The sequence below is a fragment of the Gavia stellata genome, chromosome 34, assembly GCF_030936135.1.
Source record: "Gavia stellata isolate bGavSte3 chromosome 34, bGavSte3.hap2, whole genome shotgun sequence".
Lineage (NCBI taxonomy): Eukaryota > Metazoa > Chordata > Aves > Gaviiformes > Gaviidae > Gavia > Gavia stellata.
The window spans coordinates 1,331,393-1,354,085 of NC_082627.1; the positions used below are offsets into that span (position 1 = coordinate 1,331,393).

The window sequence follows — 22,693 nt, forward strand, 5'->3', positions numbered from 1 at the left end:
AAGTGGGGTGCTGAGACCTTGAGAAAGGTTGAGGCATTTAGTGGTCTGCAGTGGACCCCTCTGCTCTCAGCAGCATCTGGTGGCTTTTATCAGTATCATGGGAGTTCGATCGCCCTCCATCTGAGAAAGTTGGAAGCCCAGGGTAGTTGGGAACCAGCCCAACCAGCTCCCCTCACTCTTCACTAAGCCACAGTGAATCCTTTTGCCTCTCATGTCTCACAACCGATCACTCCGAGTGCAGGAGAAATGCTCATGATTTCTGATTTCAGAGGTCACTCACAGGCCATGAAGGGGGAAGCAGGGGAAAATCCCCAAAGCCCTGAAACTTCTTTCTGCCACTCGCATTCTTTAACGCTGGGAGTGCAGATGCTGACAAGCCCTTCTGCATTATGAGTGATTTTATCTGACATACTGTGAATATCAAACCTCGCCCCCCTGCCATGGTCCCATATCCCCACTGCAGTGGGGCTGGGCTGACTCCTCAAGAAACCATGGGCACAGGCCCTGCTCCAGCACACATAGCCGCAGAAAATGAAGCTGAAGTCAGGAGGCAGAATGAAGGTTTCTCCCAAAGAAGGGAAAAGGGTGGGTGTATGGCAGGGGGAGGGTCTATGAGAAATGTCTTTGGTTTTGCTCAGAGATGTCTCTGGTAACTTATCACTGCCTTTTCCTCCTTGGATAGGCCCCCATGTCCAGAGGAAGCAAATGTGCAACAGCAGTTCAATGACCGAATTCCTCCTGGGCAATGGCCTCATCATCACCACCATAGCCTGTGACCACCACCTCCACACCCCCATGTACTTCTTCCTCCTCAACTTCTCTTTTCTTGACCTGGGCTGCATCTCCACCACTCTTCCTAAAGCCATGGCCAATTCCCTCTGGGACAGGAGGGACATTTCCTTCTCAGGATGTGCTGCCCAGGTCTTTCTGTTTGTCTTCTTGATGTCAGCAGAATGGTATCTCCTCACCTTCATGGCCTATGACCGCTACGTGGCCATCTGCAAACCCCTGCACTACGGGACCCTCCTGGGCAGCAGAGCTTGTGTCCACATGGCAGCAGCTGCCTGGGGAAGTGGGTTTCTCAATGCTCTGCTTCACACAGCCAACACATTTTCACTACCGCTCTGCCAAGGCAATGCTGTGGAGCAGTTCTTTTGTGAAATCCCTGAGATCCTCAGGATCTCCTGCTCAGACACCTACCTCAGGGAAATTGGGTTTCTTGTGGTTAGTGCTTTTCCATTTTTGGGGTGTTTTGTTTTCATCATGCTGTCCTATGGGCAGATTTTCAGGGTCGTGCTAAGGATCGCCTCTGAGCAATGACAGCACAAAGCCTTTTCCACCTGCCTCCCTCATGTGGTCGTCGTCTCCGTGTTTCTTAGCACTGGCATGTTTGCTTACCTGAAGCCCCCCTCCATCTCCTCCCCACTTCTAAATCTGGTTTTGTCATTTCTGTACTCAGTGGTACCTCCAGCAGTGAACCCCCTCATCTACAGCATGAGGAACCAGGAGCTCAAGGATGGTATTAGGAAACTGATTGCATGGACTCCTGCTACTCAGCAGCGAGAAACATCCCATCTCTCCACAAGTGACTCCCAGGGTATTCTACACCAGTCCTGACCTTTCTCTGTTCTCTTTATTATTATTAACATTGTTACATTTTGTTATAATATTCCTACAGTACTATTTGGATTCTTCTTACTTCTACAGAGGGATGAACCCTTTCTCTCTTACCTGGAGCCTCAATGCTTGTTGAGAGCAGAACCTGTCACAACATTTCTGTAATAAAATGGGATCTCTTCTGTGCTGTGTGTTAACACTGGACTGGTTTTCCAATGCTGGTGTCAGGAGTAGGCAGAAAAAAGGGCTGTTGCTCAGGGTTCTGCATGACTACAGGAGCAAAAGCCTCTCAGTCACCTTGTCACCTTCTGGGGATCATGGATTGGATTTAGGACTCCCCTGTCAGTGCCCTGTGCCAGCGGAGGCCATGGCTGGTCACTGAGTGACACACCCAAGGCTGTCACATTTTGGACATGGCAGACACCATTGTTCCCAAGGGGAAACTGGAGCTGCCTGGAGATCCCCCAGGCTCTCCGGGGACAGTGGGTGCCCAAGGTGGGCAGTGAATGGAGCCCCACAAAGGGAGAGAGCAGCCAAGGTGGAGTCACCAAAGGTGAAGTGCTGACTTGGTGTGTCCACAGGGAAACAAGGACTCTGCAATGCCAGAAGAGACAGCGTGGACCCAGCAGCATGGGGAAGGGAGGCTGGAGAGTGATTAATGTCACCCTCATTCAGTGGAGGCCCACTCATCTCTGGTGCTGATGCAGAGGAAGGCTGTGGGTCACTCCAAATTTCTCTATCAGGGCTTGCAGACACTTGTACATGTCTTGGATGGCCCCGGTACCTGAAATGCCACCAGGTCCTTTGTGTGAGTAACTACCTGCCACCCTCCATCCCCACTGATTCTAGAAGGAGCTCAGGCCAGGACCTCGCAGGCGGGAGCTTCTCTTGTGCACATCTGCACTGCAGCAAGAGGGTGAGTGTTGGAGAGGGAGAACCACCCGGAGTAACGATGAAATCTCAATATGAGTATAGTCGTTCTCCCCTTTATTCAAGCTTACAGAGTATATATAGACAGATGCCAAGAACACGCGTCCGCAACAGTTGTATAATTGGCTTACAGCCTCTGTTCACGCGCCAGGGCGGCGAGTGTGATTGGTACAGTGCTCTTGTGCACGCACAGGAGCACTTCTCCTCTTCGTGGATGTAGCTCCTTCTTCTTGTTTACCATTCCACTGTCTCTTATCACAACAGGCTTTCAAGGACAGTTCACGGTTTCCTCCGAGCCTTCCCCCTCATCAGAGACTGCGTTGCTCATGGGAATCAGATCGTGTCCCTTGTTACTAAGCCATTCCTCCACAGGTGAGTCTGTCGGGTGCATGGGGGAGCTGAACACCCATCCAGTCCGAGGGTTTCCAACCAGGCCTTGGATACCTGCACTGGCTCAGTGGTGTCACTGCCCTACAGAAGGGGAAATGGACCTCTTGCTGTCCCTGCCTAGGGACAGAAAGAGGGGTTAACAGAGGGGGAGATCTCCATCTCTTTTAGACACTCGTTCTCTGTCAAATCATGCTTTTGGAATTCGATGCCCTCCACTCTTTGGAGAGAGAATTCAAGGACGCAGTGATAAAAACGATTTCATAGCCATATATCATCTCTCATAACTTGCCCAGCCCTATGCAGTCATGACATTGCACATGGTATCTAAGGTCAGGTCTGCAATCTGCTTGGTTTTCCTTGTGGTTATTGTCTCTGTCATGCTTATGTTCCTACATAAATGTTTGGATCCATCCCAGCTCTGCTAGTGGCTAAACCTCCTGTGTCTGGCCTTGAAGCATTTGGTAAATGTTGACAACATTATCAGAGCTGGCTCCCCAATACTATGTCTTTAAAAAGAGTCATATCACCACAGAGACCTTCAGTGCAGGTCCTGAAGACCAGGCTAGAAGTCAAAAGATCATGAAAGGACATTGTAATTCAACTGCACCCTGAAAGATCCTCTGGCTTTCGTTTGGTTCCCCGCTGACCTGGAGGATGAGCTCAGCACCCCAGTGTGCTCTGTTGGGGACCCAGGTCTGGATCCAGGGCTCAGTTGTCAGTGCCGAGTGCAAAGAGAGTTGGAGAGTTGTCCCGTGGTTGCCTGCCTTGGGCTGCCACACATGCTATAGGCTGATGGCCAACACTCCTTCTTTCTGGAGGTGCATGGGGAGAGCTCAGGGGATGTGAAGGGACAGCGTGTGCCCAGGGGTGAGTAGGAAGATTCACAAAATGAGAGACCACACAAGGCGTAGTCGTAAAAAGGGAAAACACTAAATCCAAGTGTGCAAAGGTAATTGAGGACTCTGCAATCCCAGGGGAGGCCACAGGGACCCAGCAGGCACAGGGAGGGATGCTGGAGAGTGAATCATGCACCTTCAGTAAAGAAACTTTGGCCTGGATCTGGTGTAGCACCCAAACACCTCTCATGCTTGTGGATTAAAAAAGAAAGAGAAATCCATTTCTGCACATGCAAGTCCAGGGCTGGCTGATCTATGGCTGGGGCAGCAGGAGCTGATGGAGGAGTCCCAGCATCACGGCTTTTGTGCTGCCCTAGGGAGCAAGGCTGGCAGCGGGAATGGAGGGAAGGCAAAGGTTGTCTTGTTTTGGATTTTCCAGGATACAAGGAGCCTGTGTACATTGGCCTCCATTTCCTCATGCTATTGTTGGCCTCCTGTCTTGGGTCTGATGGGAGGGCTGACACCCACCTCCCTGATGCCCCTCCTCCCCATCTTCCTGGGACTGCTGTTCCCTTCAAAGGGGCTCAGGCTTTGGTGGGAGATCGCAGAGCTCTGTAGCTCCCTGTGGTGGGTACTGGGGAGAGGTGGGAGTGGGGCTGACCTTGTCTGAAAAATGGAGCTGAGCATCGAGCTCTTCAGTGTGACCGGGCAGTGTGTGGGCTAAAAGCATTGCGCTCACAGTGCAGAGCCAGGACTTGCTGGAGAGAAACCAGGTGTGGAAGGTGCAGAAGAGAAGCTCGGTCTGATCCCTTGCTCCCTGGACACGCGGGGAAGCTGCTGGGGGACACTTCTCCCAGGGCAGCCCCTCACATCACTCATTTCCAGAGCTGGCTGCTCAGTCCGGCTGTGGGGCGGTCCATGGCCAGCTCCATCCTCCGGCACATTTCCATATCCTGACTAAGGAACAAAGGCCAGCCCAGCATGGCTCCTCTTCTGGACCAGAGCCCAAGAGGTCCTGGAAGATGGCTGTCTCCTGGGCCCGTGTGGGACGCAGCTGGGCTGTGCAGGGACTGGGTGCTCAGGTCCCACACTTTCTGCTAGGAGGCTTGGGAAACTGGGAAGCCTCAGGCAGAGCTTGTCACTGAAAGCTGAGGGGAAAAAGGTGCTGAATACCTCAAATCATTCCATGTCCTTGCTTACAAGGTCCCCTGCCCCACTCAGCAACAGCTACATATCTTCCTTAGCTGGTACCAATAGCTTTTGGTATTGCTTTCCTTAGAGAAGCTGTTCTGGTTACCCAGCCCTTGCTGGTTCCAGCTCCAGCTGAGCTCTAACTCGAGTTGCCCTAACTCTACCGCTGCACGCACAGACACAGTCTCGGTGTTCCCCCTGGGCAGCCTGTCCTTCTTCCACTGCCTGTGCACATCCACCCAGCAGCCTGAGCTTGGCTGCTCCTCACAGGGCAGATGGTCACCAGGAGCAGCTCCTGAGGGAGCTCTCCAAGGAAAAGCTGTGCCCAGCCCTGGGCAAACTCTGCCCTGAGCACAGGGAAGGCAGGGGCAGGCTGGGAGAAGAGCAAGAGGCTCTGCAAAAGCCCAAGGGAAAACGTTGCCAGACCCTGGGCTTGAGGCAGGGACCTTTAGCTCTTCCCTCTAACACTCTCCCGGCTGAGCTTCTTCCGCTCTGCCCCAGGAGCCCCAGTACTCATGCCACCTGTGCAAGGGCACAGAGAGATACAGAAGATGTGTGCTCCTCAGGGAGGTTCCCGGGAACAAGCTGTGCCCAGCCCCAAGAGAGGGGAGCTGGCTTCTCCCTGCCCAGGCAGTGCCAAGGGCCCATCTCCTGCCACCCCACCGCAGCCTGCTGCTGAAAGTTTTCATCACAGCCCCCGAGGCAGCTGGGGCTGTCTGGGGCTCCTGGGCGCTCTGTGGCAGAAGGACGGGACGTGGTTACTGCATCAGCGGTGCTGGCAGTGGAGTGACAAAATCTGCCCTGGGTGGCACAGCTGGGGCACTGCATGACTGATGCCTCCATGACCGGTTGGGATCCAGGTTTGTGGTGAACGCCAGATCCACGTTAGGAGTTCCGGGAGTCTCGTGGGCTTCCAGGTCAAATGTGATCAGAGCAAAGACAAGATACAAGCAACTGCAAAGGCTGAGGGTGGAGAAAGAAGCGTGGGGCTGATGAAAGACCTCTCTCCTTCCCCGTAGGGAAGAGAGGTCTCAGGGGATGCAGAGTCTGTGCTGGTGCCATGGCTCTCTTGCTTGACTCCTGCAGGAGCAAGACTGTTTTGGTCAATGGGAGGAGATGACAGGAAGGGTGGAAGAAGACTTGAATACATCCACGAATAGGGATGGCACAACCTCTCTTGGCAACTGACCTCATGGTGAAAACATTCCTCCTTATCCCCTGGTGCCTTCTCTGCTCCAGGCTGAACAAGCTTTGCTCCCTCACTCTTGCCTTAGATGGCAAGTGCTCCAGCCTGCTCCAACCCAACCGTCTCATAGCCCTCCGCTGAGCTTGCTCCAGCTGATCAATGTCTTGCATGTCCCAGGACAGACCTTTGCAGTGCTTCACTTACTCCTGGCCTCCAGGCAGTGTGTTACCTGTTCAGTATGATCCGCTGTCCTCTTTCAGTGGCTGGGGATCAAGACACACAGATTTTTACGGGTCAAGTTCTCTCCTTGACCCTTGTGCCCTGCTGGGATTTCTTCTCCTCTTTGAACAAATTAAGAAGAATATCAATGTATTTCATAAGAGGAGAGAGTCAGACATGAAACTAAGAAGAAAATTACCTGGTCCAAAACGCTGGAGCTTCCAGGAAGCATCCAGTTTAAAGGAAATTTTTCAGTTTCCAGTTTTTAAGTTAAAAAAATGAAACTTTTTCAGTTTTCCAGTGCTAAGGAAATTTGGATTGATGGCAGCAGAGAGATTGAAGCAGCTGGGCAGCAAAGACCTGCCTTTTCACTCTTCTTTCTTAAAAAATTTCATGAATGGCCACCAGCTCAATCGTGAGGCACAGTTATTGTCTGTTGCACTGACTGAGCTTTGCTGGAGCTCCTTTTGGGTGTAGGGGTATGGAGATGAGGAATTTTTTCCTTTCCCCATTTTCTGCAGTCAGCGTCACAGTGGTGCATGGAGGAGGACAAAAGATTAACACAAGAAAAGTTCACATCAGGAACAAGGAAACTCTCCTCGTGAGGACAGTCAAGCACAGGGAGTGGCTACCCAGAGAAATCATCCAGGTACCATTCTTGGAGGATTTCAAGGAGCAACTTGGATCAAGCCCTGAGCAACAAGCTCTGACCCCGGAGCTGACCCTGCTGGGCTGGAGACCTCCTTCCAACCTGTATGTACTGGTTTTGGCTGATGATTTAGTTGTTGCTGAGCAGTGTTTGCACAGCATCAAGGCTTTTTCTGCTCCTCAGACTGCCCCACCAGCAGGCAGGCGGGGGGTGCACCAGAAGTTGGGAGGGGACACAGCTAGGACAGCTGACCCCAGGTGACCAAAGGGATAGTCCATACCACATGATGTCATGCTCAGAAATAAAACTGGGTGGGGTAGAGGTCAGAGGCAGCTGTCATTGCTCAGGGATTGTCTGGGCATTGATTGGTTGGTGGTGAGCAATTGTTTTCTTTTGCATCACTTGTTCTTCTTGGGGTTTATTTTCCTCTTTCTTTAGATTTGTTTTTTCTTCTTTTTTAGCAGGTTCATCACTACGCCTGCCAAGTAGAGACAACATCATGGAGAGAGGGCAGAGGAAAAGTCCAGGAGAGGGGATAGCGGTGGGTTGTTCCTTGTGAGGCCCTGTCAGCTGTAGCAAAGTGAGAGTCCATCAGGTACATCAGCATCACGCGGCCATCGAGTGAACCAGAGCATGGGGGAGGGCAGTGGAGATGCCGGTCATGGTGACATGACTGGGAGCTCAGGTTTGTCAGGGGGCAGCAAGGGACAACTGCTCTGGAAGGCACAGGTAGTTGGGAACCCAGGGGTATCCCCAGGTGAGCAGGGAGGGGGCTCACCAACCTGAGCTCCCAACAAGGGAGCAGGACAGGCAAGGGGCCTCACAGCTGGAGGCAGTTCAGAGTCCAGATCATCTGGCAAGGTTCTGATGAGGGAGCAGGTCCAAGGTGAAGCCAGGAAGTTGATCCACAGGTTGGGGTCAGGATGAGGCCCAGTAAGGGATACTGGGGTCAAGCACAGCCCAGAGCTGCCTTCTCCCCAGCAGGACCTCAAGCAGAGGAGCGTATCTCCTGCACTTCTCCCACATTGTGCCCCTTCCCCTCTGCCTGACAAAGGGGCTGAAAGCGACTGTACTGTGGCTGTGGGAGGTGGTGTGCAGAGCTGGGTAAGGTGAAGGCCCTCCTGAGTGCCCGTCTGTCTCTCCCTTGGCAGGAGGATGACACTGTTGCTCCTTGTTTTCCCCACCTGTGTCCGCTGCTCTTGTTCTAGCTCCCGGGCTCTCTGGGATGGGGCATTCAGTTGCCTTTCAGACACTTGACCCTGTGGGTCCTGCCATGGAAGTGTCTGCATGGAGGTACCCAAGACCCCTTCTAACCTCTGGGGCTCCAGGCAATGCAGTCCATGAGGTCTACGTCTATAGCCTACACCATACGGCTATGAGGCCTACGTCTCCTTTAAAGCAACACGATGTTATTGTCTTCTTGTTGGAGTTCTTCCAGGCTGTCTGTTGCCCTCCAGAAAGGCACAGCTCTCCCTTTGTGACATGTTTGTGATATCGGAGAGTCCTTGGTTTGGTCATCTGAGTCAGGGGATTTATGCATTACTCCTTCTTGGTCACTTTCTCCATGGCTGGGCTAAGAAAGGTAAAGAAGTTGGGTGATCTGCACTTGGAAACCGCATTCCTCCTTTTCTAGCACACTAGAGTTTCTCTTTTTGGGGGGAACTCACGAGTATGACGGCCTTTTAGCTGAGTGGATATGGCAGCACAGAACAAGACTTATGGGCAGATCAACTCTCCTGACTGCAGTAAGCCACACCTCCAAGGCTCACGACTTTCACTGAGAGCAATGGAAATGCTTTCTACCCCTGCAGAGAACACCTTCCCAGGGGGATAGGGGCATCTAAGAAGTAATTGAAGGAAGAACTAAGCACCTCTGCTACACCTCATGCTGTAGAGACCAGCATGGGAGGAACTTCCTCTGGGGATGAACATGGACATCCAAACTGGTCACCTCCATTCTCCATAGAGTGACTGCAGAAAGAGATCAGATTGTACACTGGCGGGAGGACAGAGTTTGTCTCATTGGAACAACGACGCCTAGAATGGGGTGGGACGCCCCTGACTTCACATCCCTAGTTATCTCCCGAGGCTTGAGTGGGAGCTGGTGGTGATCAGCACAGTGTTTACAGACACAGTTTTAGGCCCCGAAGTCCGACAACCTCCAACTGCTGGAAAGAGGGAGTCTGCTAAAGACCATCAGATAGCACTGGGCCAAAGAGAAGGACGTCAGAAATTCCAGCTCTTGCCAGTCCTGGGCAGGCAGTGTTTTCACTGCAATAACAAAGTCTACAGGAAGTCCAGTGGACTAACTGATACCCAGAGACAGACTTCTCTTGCTAAGTGCTGTCAGAAGAGCTCTTTGTACAAGGCAGTCTTTGTTGGGCTCTGGATTGTGCCATAAGTCACAAGGAACCAGATCCCTGAGAGTGGACACACAGGATATTTGAATGCCAGAGTATGGCAAAATGGCTGATTTCTGATTGTGTTGCGCATTCTCTATCACCAAATGCTGACTAGGTTATTACAATTCTTACAGTACATAGGAGACTACTGACAAGCAAGCCACTGAAAACCTCTCAGGAAGCATCATCAGTTCTCTCTGCTAAAGAACCACCCTCCATGCTGTCTTCTGCTCAGCCTGGAGAAGGGAAGGCCGTCCCAGGGGAGATACCATCCCTGTCTACAGCTATCTTATGGGATGATGTAGAGGAGAATGAGGCAGACTCTTCCCAGGTGTGCACAGCTGATGGATGAGAAGCCATGGGAAAAATTTGGGACACAGGAAATTCTGACTAGACTTAAGACAAAAGAATCTGCACTATAAGGTCTATCAGGCACTGGGAAGAGGCCCTCAGAAAGGCCGTGCAATCTCCACAGTGGAGATTGTCAAGCCTCAACTAGATGTAGTGCCACAGGGGTTTTTGGATCGTAATGGGTGACTACCTCATGCAGGAGACAAAGGCACCCATCTGTCGGCCCTACCAACCATCTAGAGAGGTTTGATGCTTGCTGGGTACCAGGATCGAGGATGTTGTAGTGGTACATTCAAATCTTGTCTCTCCCTCTGACTACTACCCCCTGCTCTTATTCCAAGTGGGCACAAATGACGCTGCCAGGGGAAACCTGGACAGGATCAGAAGTGGCTACAGAGCTCTGGGGGTGGTAGTGAAGGGCCTGGGGGCCCAGATGGTGTTCTTCTCAATCCTGTTGGTGAGGGGAAAAGGTGTGAGGAGAAAAGCACTAGTAGGACAAGCTAATAATTAACTGCGCATCTGGCGTACTGGCGTAGGGGACACGGTTTTGGCTTCTATGACCATGGGACCCTGTCTGCAGACCAGCGTCTGCTTGGGAGAGATGGGATCCACCTCACTAAGCAGGGCAAAGATGGTTTTGCCAACAGCCTGGCTGACCTTACAAGGAGGGCTTGAAACTATGAATGACGCGGGAGGGAGGGAGCAACGAGCAGTCCTCTAAGGGAGTTACAGAGAGGATCAATGAGCAAAGGGCGTGGAGTGATGTGATGGGAAGGGATCACAAAATGAACAAAATGGGCCTCAAGTGGGGTCCCCTCCAGCACTTTCAGGTAAGCAAGAAAATGCCTACAAAGCACTGTGAGGGAGAAATCTCTCACACCGTCTGCAAGAACTCCACACACTGGGGTACCTCTCTAAAGTGTCTGTACTCTAATGCGTGCAGTACAGGGCAGAACCATGAGGGTTTAGAGATCTGTGTGCAGCTGCAGGGCAACAACCTTGTTGCAATCCTGGAGACGTGGTGGGATGGCTCCCATGACTGGAGTGTTGCGCTTGGAGAAGGGAGGCTCTTGAGGAAGGAGAGGATGGGAAGACAAGGGTGGAGAGTTGCCCTTTACGTGTGGGAACAGCTGGAGTACATGGAGCTCTGTCTGGGGATGGATAGAGAGCCAAGGGAGAGCTTAAGGGTGAGGATTAAAGAGAGGACAGGAAAGGGTGGCATTACAGTGGAGGTCTGCTATCGGCCACACAACCAGGAATAAAAATTATATGAGGTCCTCAATGGACAGGTAGGAGAGGCCTCACATTCACATTGTCCTCACAGGAGACGTCAACCCCTCTGATATCTGCTCGAAGGACAACACAGCAGGGCATAAGCAGTCCAGGAGGTTTGTGGAGTGCACTGATGATAAATGCCTCACCCAAGTCACAGAGGAACCAATGAGGAGAGGTGCTTTGCTGGACCTCCTCCTCACCAACAAGGATAGACTTGCTAGGGATTTGAAGGTCAAAGGCGTCCTTGTGACCATGAGATGGGGCTGTAGTGACCACGAGATGGTGGAGTTCAGGATCCTGAGGGGAGGGAGGAAGGTAAAAAGCAATCTCAAACACAAAAAGGAAGCATAGAGAGGGTGGGAAGAAAGACAGGGACGCATGGGAGGAACACAGAGATGTTGTCTGAGCATGCAGGGACAAAGGTAGGAAAGCTAAAGCCCAAATGAATGGGATTTGGTGAGGGATGTCAAAGAAAAGAAGAAGGGCTTCTGTAAATAGGCGGGTAACAAAAGGGCAACTGGGGAAAATGTGGACGAATTGCTCAAGGAGACTGGGGACATGGTGACACTGGACATGGGAAGGGCTGAGGCACTGAATGCCTTCACTGCCTCACTATAGAATCACAGAAATGTTTAGGTTGGAAAAGACCTTTAAGATCATCAGGTCCAACTGTTAACCTAACACCGTGAAATCCATCACTAACCCATCTCCCTAACAAGTCCCAGCAGCTGCCAGCAAGACCAGCCTTCAGGAATCCCAGCTGCCAGAGAGCAGGGGGCAAGTCTGGACCATGGAGATGTGCCTTGGTAGAAGAGGATCAGATAAGGGAATACTTAGGCAAACTGGACATACTGAAGTCCCCGGGCCTTTACTACTCCTGATGACTTCCTTGTCATGTTTTCTATTGGTCCAAGGTTATCCACTGTGGGAAGTGGACTTCGGAGGAGATAACGTGGACTTAATATACAGCTGATAAGTGTATCACAACCCTCCGTGTTTGCGTGCAGTCATTCTCCAAGCAAAGCAGGCAGGAGTTGGTGCTCACGGGCTGAAACATGCAGCTACAGACTTCAGTGCAGAAAGCTCTGATTTGAACGAGGCTGCTGTAAGTGCCAGGTGGTTGATGAGAGAAAAGGTGGGGCTGGGGGTGGCGCTGAAGAATGGCCACAGATTGTCAACATAAAGGGTCCTGATTTTTGTATACATTCAAATTCCACTGGAGACACTCAGGATCAATATGGATTGAGGATTTCTGATCTCACAGAATGTGTAAGCAGAAAAATGAAGAAAAGTGGGGGAAAAATGAATCCTTTCTTACCGTTTAGTAGTGACATCTTTTGACTTTGACTGCACTCCTGAAAACTCTCCTCTTAACCACCTAAGAATTGAAGACCTAAAGGAAAATGATGCACAGAGCCTTGGCTCGTTAGGGAGTTTTGCAAGTCAGCAGCAAACGCCCAAGTTTCGGAGACCTTTAGTGGTCCCCTTCACCATCACTGAAGAGAGCATGGATGAAACAACAAGAAAAGGAGATGGTCCCTGGGGGCTGGTGAAACAGAACATCAGAGGCACTGGTTACAGGTGGAAAATCAGCTGTGGAGGTGGCTGTGAAAGCCCTAAATGTCTTTCACCCATCAGGATGGCCAAGCCCTGACCCTCATCCCCTGAGGAGGGGGATCCTTCCCCTCATGGGATGCGAATGGCTATTCCTGGGAGTAGTGGGATATGGCGGTGTGTGATGCCAAGTGCAGGAGAGAGGTAGGCCATTTCCTAGGCTCTGTGGAGTGTGGGTGAGGAAGCAATGAGGCTCTGGGCTGTATGGAACCAGTGTCTTCTCACAGCTGTCACGGGAAGAGACAGCTGCAATAAAAGGGAGGACAAAGACTTCAGTTCTGTTGACCTCAGTCCAGCCTCTCCATCATCCCACCGCAGACAGTCCTACACTGTCCAATGCCTGTGCCAGTTTCCCTGCAGACTGTCACTACCTCCCCCTGCTTCCTCATCTCACTCTGACCTTGGGACGTCCCAAGCTTTACTGATGCCTGTGAAAGGCAAGATGCTAACTGCAGTACACCTTGCGTAGCACAATGAACACTAACTGAGACTATGAGCTTTCACCTCAGGGCCGATGCAACCTGAAGACCCAAACTAAACCAGCTCTTAGTGGTTGACAACACCACATACCGACAACTAAACCATGGAAAGTTTACCTTTGAAGAAACCAGGCATATAACCATGGCCAGAACAGCAATCAACCAGTACCCAGGATAAATCCTTCCACCTGCACGGAACATTGGTTTAGAATAATGAGAATTAACACACCACTGACCATTTGTCTGTACCACCTCCACAGGACAAGCACATGCTGATCCTGCATGGGACAAGTACATACCCATTACACGAGCAATGGTAACTGATTAGCCCACCCCTTCACATGAGTGATTTGATCGGTCTGCACGACTGTACTGTAATATATGTAAACCCTGATTTCCTCTGTATTGGGGTCCTGCATGCATTAGGCTGAGTTGCCACTGTATGCACAGCTAAAATAAGAGAATAATTTACCTTGGTAATTCTATGCTAAGCATCCTTGTCTCCCTCCTCAGCCAGCAAATAAGTGACTTTTATGTGCCACTTTGTCCTCACTGGCTGTTCCTTCCAACACAAAGCTGTGGTTGCCTGAGGATTTGCCAATGCCTGTGAGTTCCCCACAACCCGTCTGGCTTCTTCCAATGTCCTGCTAGTGCTCCTCTAGCACCGAAAATGTCCCAGTCCCCAACTTGCTTGACTCCTGTACTTCCCTCCGTATCCTAGCACTGAAATGCATGTCCTCCTTGTTCTGCTGCCTCAGCATCAAAATTCAACCTATTTCACTTCAGCATGACAGCCCCTCACCCCCGCCACTACTTCAGGTCTTCTTTCTGCCTTTAACACACTCATTTCTGGGCACACTCCGCTCTCTCCCTGCACTCCCATGGGTCTCACAAACCCTTCCCGCTTCCCCTTCAGTTATGGGACCTCCCTCTGGGAGGGTCATGCATTTTCCAGCATCATGGATGTTTCCTGTGGTCCATCCAAGTGTGGGTCCATCCAGGAGCCCTGTCTCTGCACACAAGCCCCCTGATGCGAGCCCTCACCCTGCACGGTCATGCAGTACAAGCTGTACACTGATGTTTTTCTCTCGCAGGAACTTTCCAGCTCAGCCCAGCTCCCTCCAAGACCTCCTACCTCCCCTGCCCTCTCTCCAGCCCAGCCTACTCTGGTCTGGCCCCACAGCACTACTTGCCACAGGGTGCTGAAGAGCTCTGGGCACTCACCCCAGAGCCCCAGCCCCTCTGAAGGGCACAGCAGCCCCTGGGGGGGCAGAGAGAAGTCAGCCCCAGAGATGGGGGGCCACAAGGACAAGGAGATCAGTGTCCCCTGTTCTTCTCTCCAGCATATCCTGAGAGGTCTGCAGCACCTCCGGACCATCCCGTCTCCCCGGGCTGGCACAAGAGCCCTAGTCCTTGTGGTCCTCAAGAGCTCCTGATTCCCCCAGCACAAAGCAGCCTGCCCCAAGCTGGTGCAGCCAGAAAGGTGTTTCTGTTTCCAATTAATTTCTGCTATGATGAGGATGGATCATAGACCAAAAAGTTGCTGCAGTTTCATTTATTTTCTTAAATGAAATGGTTTCCCATTTAGGCAAAGTCTCTGGCTCACACAAGATGGGTGGATCATTAAGGGGAGGGATAATTATATTTACTTGAAAAAAGCAACTTCCAAAGTGGAAAAAGGAAAAAAAAAATACAGGAAAGGCAGACTTGGCCTGTCACGACAGACGCTGGGAGGCAGCTGCAGAGGAAGGTAGGCAGCCTATGGCTGCTGAAAGACATCCAGTTACCAGTTTCCTCAGGGCATCCTTGAGCTCCTGGTTCCTCATGCTGTAGATGAGGGGGTTCACTGCTGGAGGCACCACTGAGTACAGAAGTGACACCATCAGATTGAGAAGTGGGGAGGAGATGGAGGGCGGCTTCAGGTAGGCAACCATGGCAGTACTGATAAAGAGGGAGACCACGACCAGGTGAGGGAGGCAGGTGGAAAAGGCTTTCTGCCGTCCCTGCTCAGAGGGGATCCTCAGCACAGCCCTGAAGATCTGCACATAAGACAGCACAATGAAAACAAAACACCCCAAAAGTAGAAAAGAACTAAAAGCAATAAGCCAAACTTCCCTGTGGTAGTCTGAGTCTGAGCAGGAGAGCCTGAGGATCTGGGGGATTTCACAGAAGAACTGGTCCAGGGCATTGCCTTGGCAGAGTGGTAGTGAAAAGGTATTGGCCGTGTGCAGCAGAGCATTGAGAAACCCACTGCCCCAGGCAGCTGCTGCCATGTGGACACAAGCTCTGCTGCCCAGGAGGGTCCCGTAGTGCAGGGGTTTGCAGATGGCCACGTAGTGGTCATAGGACATGACTGTGAGGAGAGAATACTCTGCTGCTATTAAAAAGGAAAAGAAAAAAACTTGAGCAGCACATCCCCGATAGGAGATGGCCCTGGTGTCCCACAGGGAATTGGCCATGGATTTGGGGAGAGTGGTGGAGACGGAGCCCAGGTCAAAAAAAGAGAGGTTGAGGAGGAAGAAGTACATGGGGGTGTGGAGGTGGTGGTCACAGGCGATGGCGGTGATGATGAGGCCATTGCCCAGGAGGGCAGCCAGGTAGATGCCCAGGAAGAGCCAGAAGTGCAAGAGCTGCAGCTCCCGGGTGTCTGCAAATGCCAGGAGGTGGAACTCAGTCATGGTGCTTCCATTGAACATTTGGTTCCTCATGGCATGGGAGCCTATTCATGGAGGAAAAGGCATCAATGAGTTAGGAGAGAATTCTCTGAGCAAAATCTATTCCATTTCTTATAGAAACCCCCAAACCACCTGTCCCTAATCAAGAAGACGTTTGGCAGGTCCCTTTTGTGAGCTCTGGTTGGTGCTGGCTGAGGGTGTCCCTGGCAGCAGTGCACTCTGAGGTGGGCTCTGGGGGAGCCAGCGCTGCCCTACAGCAATAGGGAAATAGGAACGTGGGGTCTATGGTTAAATCCGCTCGTGATATCAAAGAGCTTTTCCCCACTGTCTCTCCCAAGGCACCCAACCCTGGAGCAGAGCTGGGAGGATTTTGTTTTGTTTATTCTGCTCTAGTGGCCCCACCAACCCCGAGGAGTGTTTTTAAGGCAGAAATCCTTGGCATTAGTAGTGCCCTCCAGGTGAAACCTTGTGGGTCCTGAGAAGCAAAGGGGCCGTCCCTTAGTGCAGAGTGAGGACAGCCAGTCTGTCCATCAGCCCTGGTCTCAGCTGCCTTGTGCTGGCACCTCTTTGAGCTGGAGGACAATACCACTCAAGTGTTCTCCCCAAAAGAAACTGGACACTGCAAAGAGCAAAAGAAATCCAGTTTCCAAGTGCAGACCTCCAAACCCCTCACGCTGCCTCAGCGTACCCAAGGAGGAGCTCAGCTCTCCCCTCCCAGCCAGGGGCACAGAGGGCTCACTGCCACTGCCTGCGTGGAGCCACCCAGCAGCATTTCTGTGGCCTTAGCGCTGACTTGTCTTCTCCATGGGGCTCCTGCATAACACAGAGATGCCATGGGTGAGCTGTGCCCTTCTGGAGGGCACCCTGCAGCCCAGCAGGACCCCCAGGGAAAGAGTCAAACGTCCTAAAGATGAGGTGATCAAAATCAGCGTTGGCTCACTCCCAGCCCCACAAAATTCATTGCCCAGACCTTCCAACTGAGGTGGGAACAAAGGCAGCATGGACAGGAGAGGAAACATGGATAAATGCCCCAATGCTCCTGTCAACAGCATCAGATTGACAAATGGGTACCTGGGGGTTTCTCCTCATGAGGGGCCCTGCTGCGAAGGAGTGACTCAGCCTGAAATCCCATGGCCTTGGGGCCACAGGCTGTGCTTCACCTACATAGGAGAGGAGACCTAATGGGGGGTGGTGTGTGCTCCAGGGGAGGTTTCTGCACTGCAGGGCATGGCAGGGAGGTACCCAGTTCCCCCTCCGACAGTGTTTCTGAGAGTAGCTCCCTCTCCCTCCCTGCCCATGTCTCTGCTGCCTGGAGCTCTCCCTGCCAGGAGCTATTTCCCTGTCCCCATGTGTCTGCTCCCTGCCAGTGCTCAGAGACCCCATCGCACCCGCTGTGTGCTCAGCTCTGCCCTGCAGACACCTCCTGGCAGCAGGGCACTGCCCAGGGGCATCTCTGTGTGTGCAGAAGCTAAGGAGCAGCTCAAACAAGTCCCACAGAGACCACCGAGGTGATGCTCTCGTGCTGTCTGTAGGCTGAGCAGTGCCTTAGGGGACTAGATGAGGTTCCTTGCAGACCTATCCATCTCTCAGTGCAATGCTCCTGGAGTCTCGGTGTCTTGTCCAAATTCAACACCTCCATCACTCTCTCCCTGCCCTCTCTCCTCTCCCTCAGTGCAGGACATGAACTGAGCTCGACCTGGGATCTCTCAGTGTAACTGTTAAGGTGTCTCAGAGGGTTGTCCACATCTGACAGATCCATTTCCGTTCCCACCCATCCAACTAGTATAATCTTCAGTGCAAAGACTCAGGAATGCACAAGCTGAAGCAGGAAAGACTTGCTTTGACTGTCATCTTTGAAAGATCCTCTCCAGAAATGTGCTGGGGGTGATGTGGAGCTGTGAGCAGCCCTGACACACACAGCACCCTCTCAACAGCAGATGGACCCCCCCTGGCTAGCGGTCACTCCTTCCACCCTGAGCTTCTCCCCACAGTGCCCTGGGGAGCTCCCTGGGCAGGCTGAGTGCTGACCCTGGCAGGCAGTGGAGTCCCTGCCCCGGCTCACAGTGCCCTGGGGTGCAGGGACCATGCTCTGAAGGACAGCCCTGGGCACCCCTGGATGCACACCCACCTTTACACCCCTGCAGGCGTCCCCGGGAGAAGGCAGCCATCATACCCTGTCCCTCTGACAGTGCAGGGAGGAATCCCTGCTGTGGAGCACATCCTTCTCCTCTATACTAGGGAATCTGTGAGAGTCCTCCGGGAAGTTCCTACAGGCTATGGGATGAACCAGGTCTAGGAGACCCCTGCAGAATACTCATTATTATTGCCCTGCAGCTCAGAGACTTACCATATAGAGGGCTGTGAAGATTTATCTCCCAGTGAACTCTCAGCTGTCGTCCCACTCCACACTGCCTTTAATCTCTCTCTGCCTCGATCCTCTCCCCTCGGTGCCTGCAGGCAGTGCCCTCAGCCCTGTTGCGCTTTGAAGAAAAGCTGCTCCTGGGCAGGGCTGTCTCTCTGCAGCACTGCCCACTTGCCATCAGCTCCCTCCCTCCACCCCAGGAGCCCAGCCCAGCTCAGCAGCAGAGGACCAGCCCAAGGCAGCACTTTCTCTGCCCCCTCTGGGCTCCCTCCAGGTGTCCCTGGGGCTCCAGGGGAATCTGCTGTGAAACAGGCTGAAGGAATCACTGCTGTTCCCTTCCTCAGCTGGGGAGAGACACTACTTCCCAGCACTGTCATTTTCCTTCTCAGAGATAGAGTTCAATCTAAATACCACCTTTACCGCCATCAGTAGGAAGAATACCCAGAGAGCGTGAGGGATCTCCTTTACCACTTCTGAGGGAAGACATTCAGCTGAGGCAATCGAGGCATCTTATTCTGGGTTTGTAGTTTTTTTGCCTGGAAGGGGTCTCAGCTCCCTTCCATGGCTGCCACAAACCCACAGGAGGTGGGATTTCTCTTGCCTCTCTTCAGGTGTGCAAAAGTGGACATTTGCATGGGAGCTTTTTGTCTCAGCTCCCCTGCTAATTAATGGAGATGGAGGGCAGGAGTGAGTGCTTCACGTGCAAATACCTGGTGGCATCTGAGTTGCCAGAGGTGGCCCAAGGTATGTGCAGGAAACTGCAGGCTCTAGTGGAGCAATTCTCATGGACAGGGCAGTGTCCATCTTGGAGGCCATTGGGAAATTCCTTTGGCCAACTGAAATGACAGCAGATGGCCACATTTAGGACAATGAAACTTGCCCACACTCAGTATGGACAGGGCAGCATAGAGAGGTATTCATCTGCCCCGGTGGTGTTATTTTGCACCAGGAGAGCTAAGTTCCTCTCTTTCTCTTCTCCATCACCTATATGTATTAGATCAGCATTGACTATGGTGTCTCATGGTCTCCTGCCAGGGCTGCGCAGCCCAGGCCCTCTTCCATCTGGATTCAGTGAGAGCAGGGTTTGCTCACTCTGTGGACCCCTCATGGCATCTTTCTCATCATCTACAACTATATCTGCATCTGCATCTACATCTACATCTACATCTACATCTACATCTACATCTACATCTACATATCATATCATCTTTTACGTTGCCATCTGCAATCCATTCCGAGCACATCTCTGCCATGTAGCAAAGCCTTTACATATATGGGGTCTTGGGACTCAGTTCCACTTTAGTTTGTGACATGTCTGAGGTGGGCCCCAGCGGGCAGCAGCTGAGGGGCTGCAGCCCACATGTGCACCAATGCCCTCAGGCTGGGGCACAGACAGGAGGAGCTGGAGCCCCACGTGCCATCACAGAAGTGTCACATTGATGGAAGAACTGCCAAGGTGTGATGGGACAGCTCGCACAAATCAGGGGATGTGCAGGATGGACACAGGCTCTTCAGGAGACACTCGTCACCTGTTTGATGGAGCTGCTGGGAAGTATGGACCTCCACCATCTGATGGGCAAGAGGTGGGCTGAGCGCTTCTGGGTGAAACCCAGAGGAGAGGCCATTAAGGGTGATATTGTGGCAGGACAAAAGGAAACTACAGTCAGGGAAAAGAAGTGGACAAAGCCTTCTTTCAAAACCTGAGGCTTTCTCTGGATCAATGACATTGGGTCTTACCGGGAACTTCAATGACCCTGACATTCAGTGGATTGGGAACACAGTGCAGGAGGTTTCTGGAGGTTTTTGGGAAAACTTCTTCTCACAGCTGCCAGGGAGCCCAACAAAGGTGATGCTTGCTTGGTTCTGGTACTTGCAAACATGGAAGTGCTGGTCAGGGATGTGAAAACCAGCGTCACACTCTGTTGTAGCAACCGTGAAAGAGCAGTGGGTCCCAGCTCCTGAGCAGAGTGTTAAAAGGAGAGTACAAGTGCAGACGCAAGACCTCAGAGGGGTAAACTGTGGCCGGTTCTGGGGGTTTTCAGTTGGGCAACTTACGGGCAGGAGCACTGACGGGCAGAGCACAAGTACTGCGCACTGAGCAGAGCTCAGTACAGCCGGTCTTTAAGGACAGCCTCCTGCAATGGCCCATATGGACATCCAGTTGACTCTCTCAAGGGAATTCAATGGCACCAAGACGAGCTCTTACCACTGACGTTAGAGTCAAAGAAGAAACCAAGACCATGTGGGGCCACTGCAGAATTTAGCAAGAGCAGGTGTAAATGGGTCTGAGATGCTCTATGCTGTCTTTGGCTCAGCCTTCATCAGCAAGGTCTCCCAGACCCTGGTGCCTTGAGGCAGAACCCATGGAGAACAGCTATCAGCGGGTGGGGATCAAGTCACTCAAAGGAGTGAGAATATGTGAGAGAAAGATCTCCACAGACACCAAGGTCAGTGAAGAAGGAGGGGAAGGAGGTGCTCCAGGCACCGGAGCAAAGATTCCCCTGCAGCCCCTGGTGAAGACCATGGTGAGGCAGGCTGTCTTACTGCAGCCCATAGAGGTCCACAGTGGAGTAGATATCCACTTGCAGTCCCTGGAGGACCCCATGCCAGAGCAGGTGGATGCACCCAAAGGAGGCTGTGAACCCGTGGAGAGCCCATGCTGAAGCAGGCTCCTGGACGGACCTGTGGACCCGTGGGGAGAGGAGCCCACACTGGAGCAGGTTTGCTGGCAGGACTTGTGGCCTCGTGGGGAGCTCACACGGGAGCAGTCTGTTCCTGAAGGAGTGAACTCTGTGGAGATGACCCAAGCTGGAGAAGTATCTGGAGGACTGTCTCCCATGGGAGGGACCCTACTCTGGAGCAGGGGAAGAGTGTGAGGAGGAAGAAGCATCAGAGAGAACATGTGATGATCTGACTCAACCCCCATTCCCCATCCCCCTGTGCCATTCTGGGGGAGGAGGTAGAGAAATCAGGACTAACTTGAGCCCAAGAAGAAGGGAGGGGTGGGGGGAAGGTGTTTTAAGTTTTGGTTTTATTTTCTCATTATGCTACTCGGATTTGATTCACGATGAAGTAAATTAATGTCCCCAAGTCGAGTCTCTTTTGCCTGTGGCGGTGATTGCTGAGTGATACCCCTGTCCTCATCTCAACCCACGAGCCTTTCATTATATTTTGTCTCCTCTGTCCAGTTGAGGCTGGGCAAAAAGGTGAGTAAAAGACTGATTGGATGCATTGGGTCTCTCCTGGGACTTAATGATATTATCAATGTCCCCGAGGATGTGACAGAATTTGCAGATGGCACAAAACTGAGGCAGGGGACCAGTGTATACACTGGAAGGCTGCCTTCGGGAGGAACTTCAACAGCTTGGAAGAGTGGGCCAACAAGAAGCTACCAGATTTCAGAAAGGAGAAATTCCAAGTCTCCCCGCTGGGGTTGCCTAACCCTGGGCAACAGCCCCGGCTGGGGCGCAGCTCAGCAGAAAAGGCCCTGAGGGTCGTGATGAACATCAAGCTGCATATAAGTCGGTGGTGAGGCCTGGCAGCCAAGAAGGCCAACAGCATGGTGGCTGTATGAACAGGAGCAAGGCCAGGAGATGAGGGGGAGGGATTGTCCCCCTCTATCCAGTCCTCACTAGACTGCACGCACAGCACTGCACTGAGTTTGGGGCCTCCAGTCCCCACTAGAGGAAAGAAGCGCTGCCAAGGGAAGGTGAGGGCCAGCAACAGCATTTAGTGCTTTAACCTTCCATGTGGGAGCAGTTGCTGGATGTTTTCAATTTTGGAGCTGGGCTCTGGCGAGAGTGAGAGTGTGAGTGGAACGTTAGGTGGCAAAGCAGGCGCAGATCTCCAGGGTTTTTTGCTTGCTTGAGATGGAGTTAGCTTTCCCCATAGGAGCCCTCATAATGCTGTGCTTTGTTTTGATACCTTGAAAGGTGTTGATAACACACCAGTATTTTGGCTGAGTGGTGCTCGCACAGCATCAAGGCTGTCTCTCCAACATTCTCCCCCCTCACCCCCAAAGGCCACTCGACTCGGGGTGGGCAAGATGTTGGGAGGGGACATAGCCAGGACAGGTGATCCAGACTGACCAAACGGATATTCCACACCGTATGATGTCTGCTCAGCAATGAAAGCTAAGAGAAAGAAGGAGGAGAGGGGAGCATTCGTTATGATGACGTTTCTTGTCCAGAGCAACCGCCACACGTACTGAAGCCCTGCTTCCCGGATAGTGGCTAGACATCGCCTGCTGATGGGAAGTAGAGAATAAACCTTTTGTTTTCCTTGGCTTCTGCGCATGGCCTTGGCTTAAACTGCCTTTATCTTCACCCACAAGTTTTTTCCATCTTCTTTTGTCTCCCCCGCCATCCTGCTGAGGAGGGCAGTGATAGAGCAGCTTGGTGGGCACCTGATGTCCAGCCAAGGTCAACCCACCACAGACAAGTAACCTGGGATAATTATAGAGACATTGTCTGAGAATCCAGGGACTAACACAGAAAAGCTAAAGCCCAAAAGGAATG

General features: G+C 52.2%; 1 protein-coding gene across 1 annotated transcript; it reads right to left on the reverse strand.

The window, feature by feature from the left end:
• Positions 1 to 14,854: 14,854 nt before the first annotated feature.
• LOC132320217 (olfactory receptor 14J1-like) lies at positions 14,855 to 15,667 on the reverse strand. Its single transcript, XM_059832490.1, has one exon. It carries the CDS (start codon positions 15,665 to 15,667, stop codon positions 14,855 to 14,857), a length of 813 nt encoding a protein of 270 aa, XP_059688473.1.
• Between the last annotated feature and the right edge of the window lie 7,026 nt (positions 15,668 to 22,693).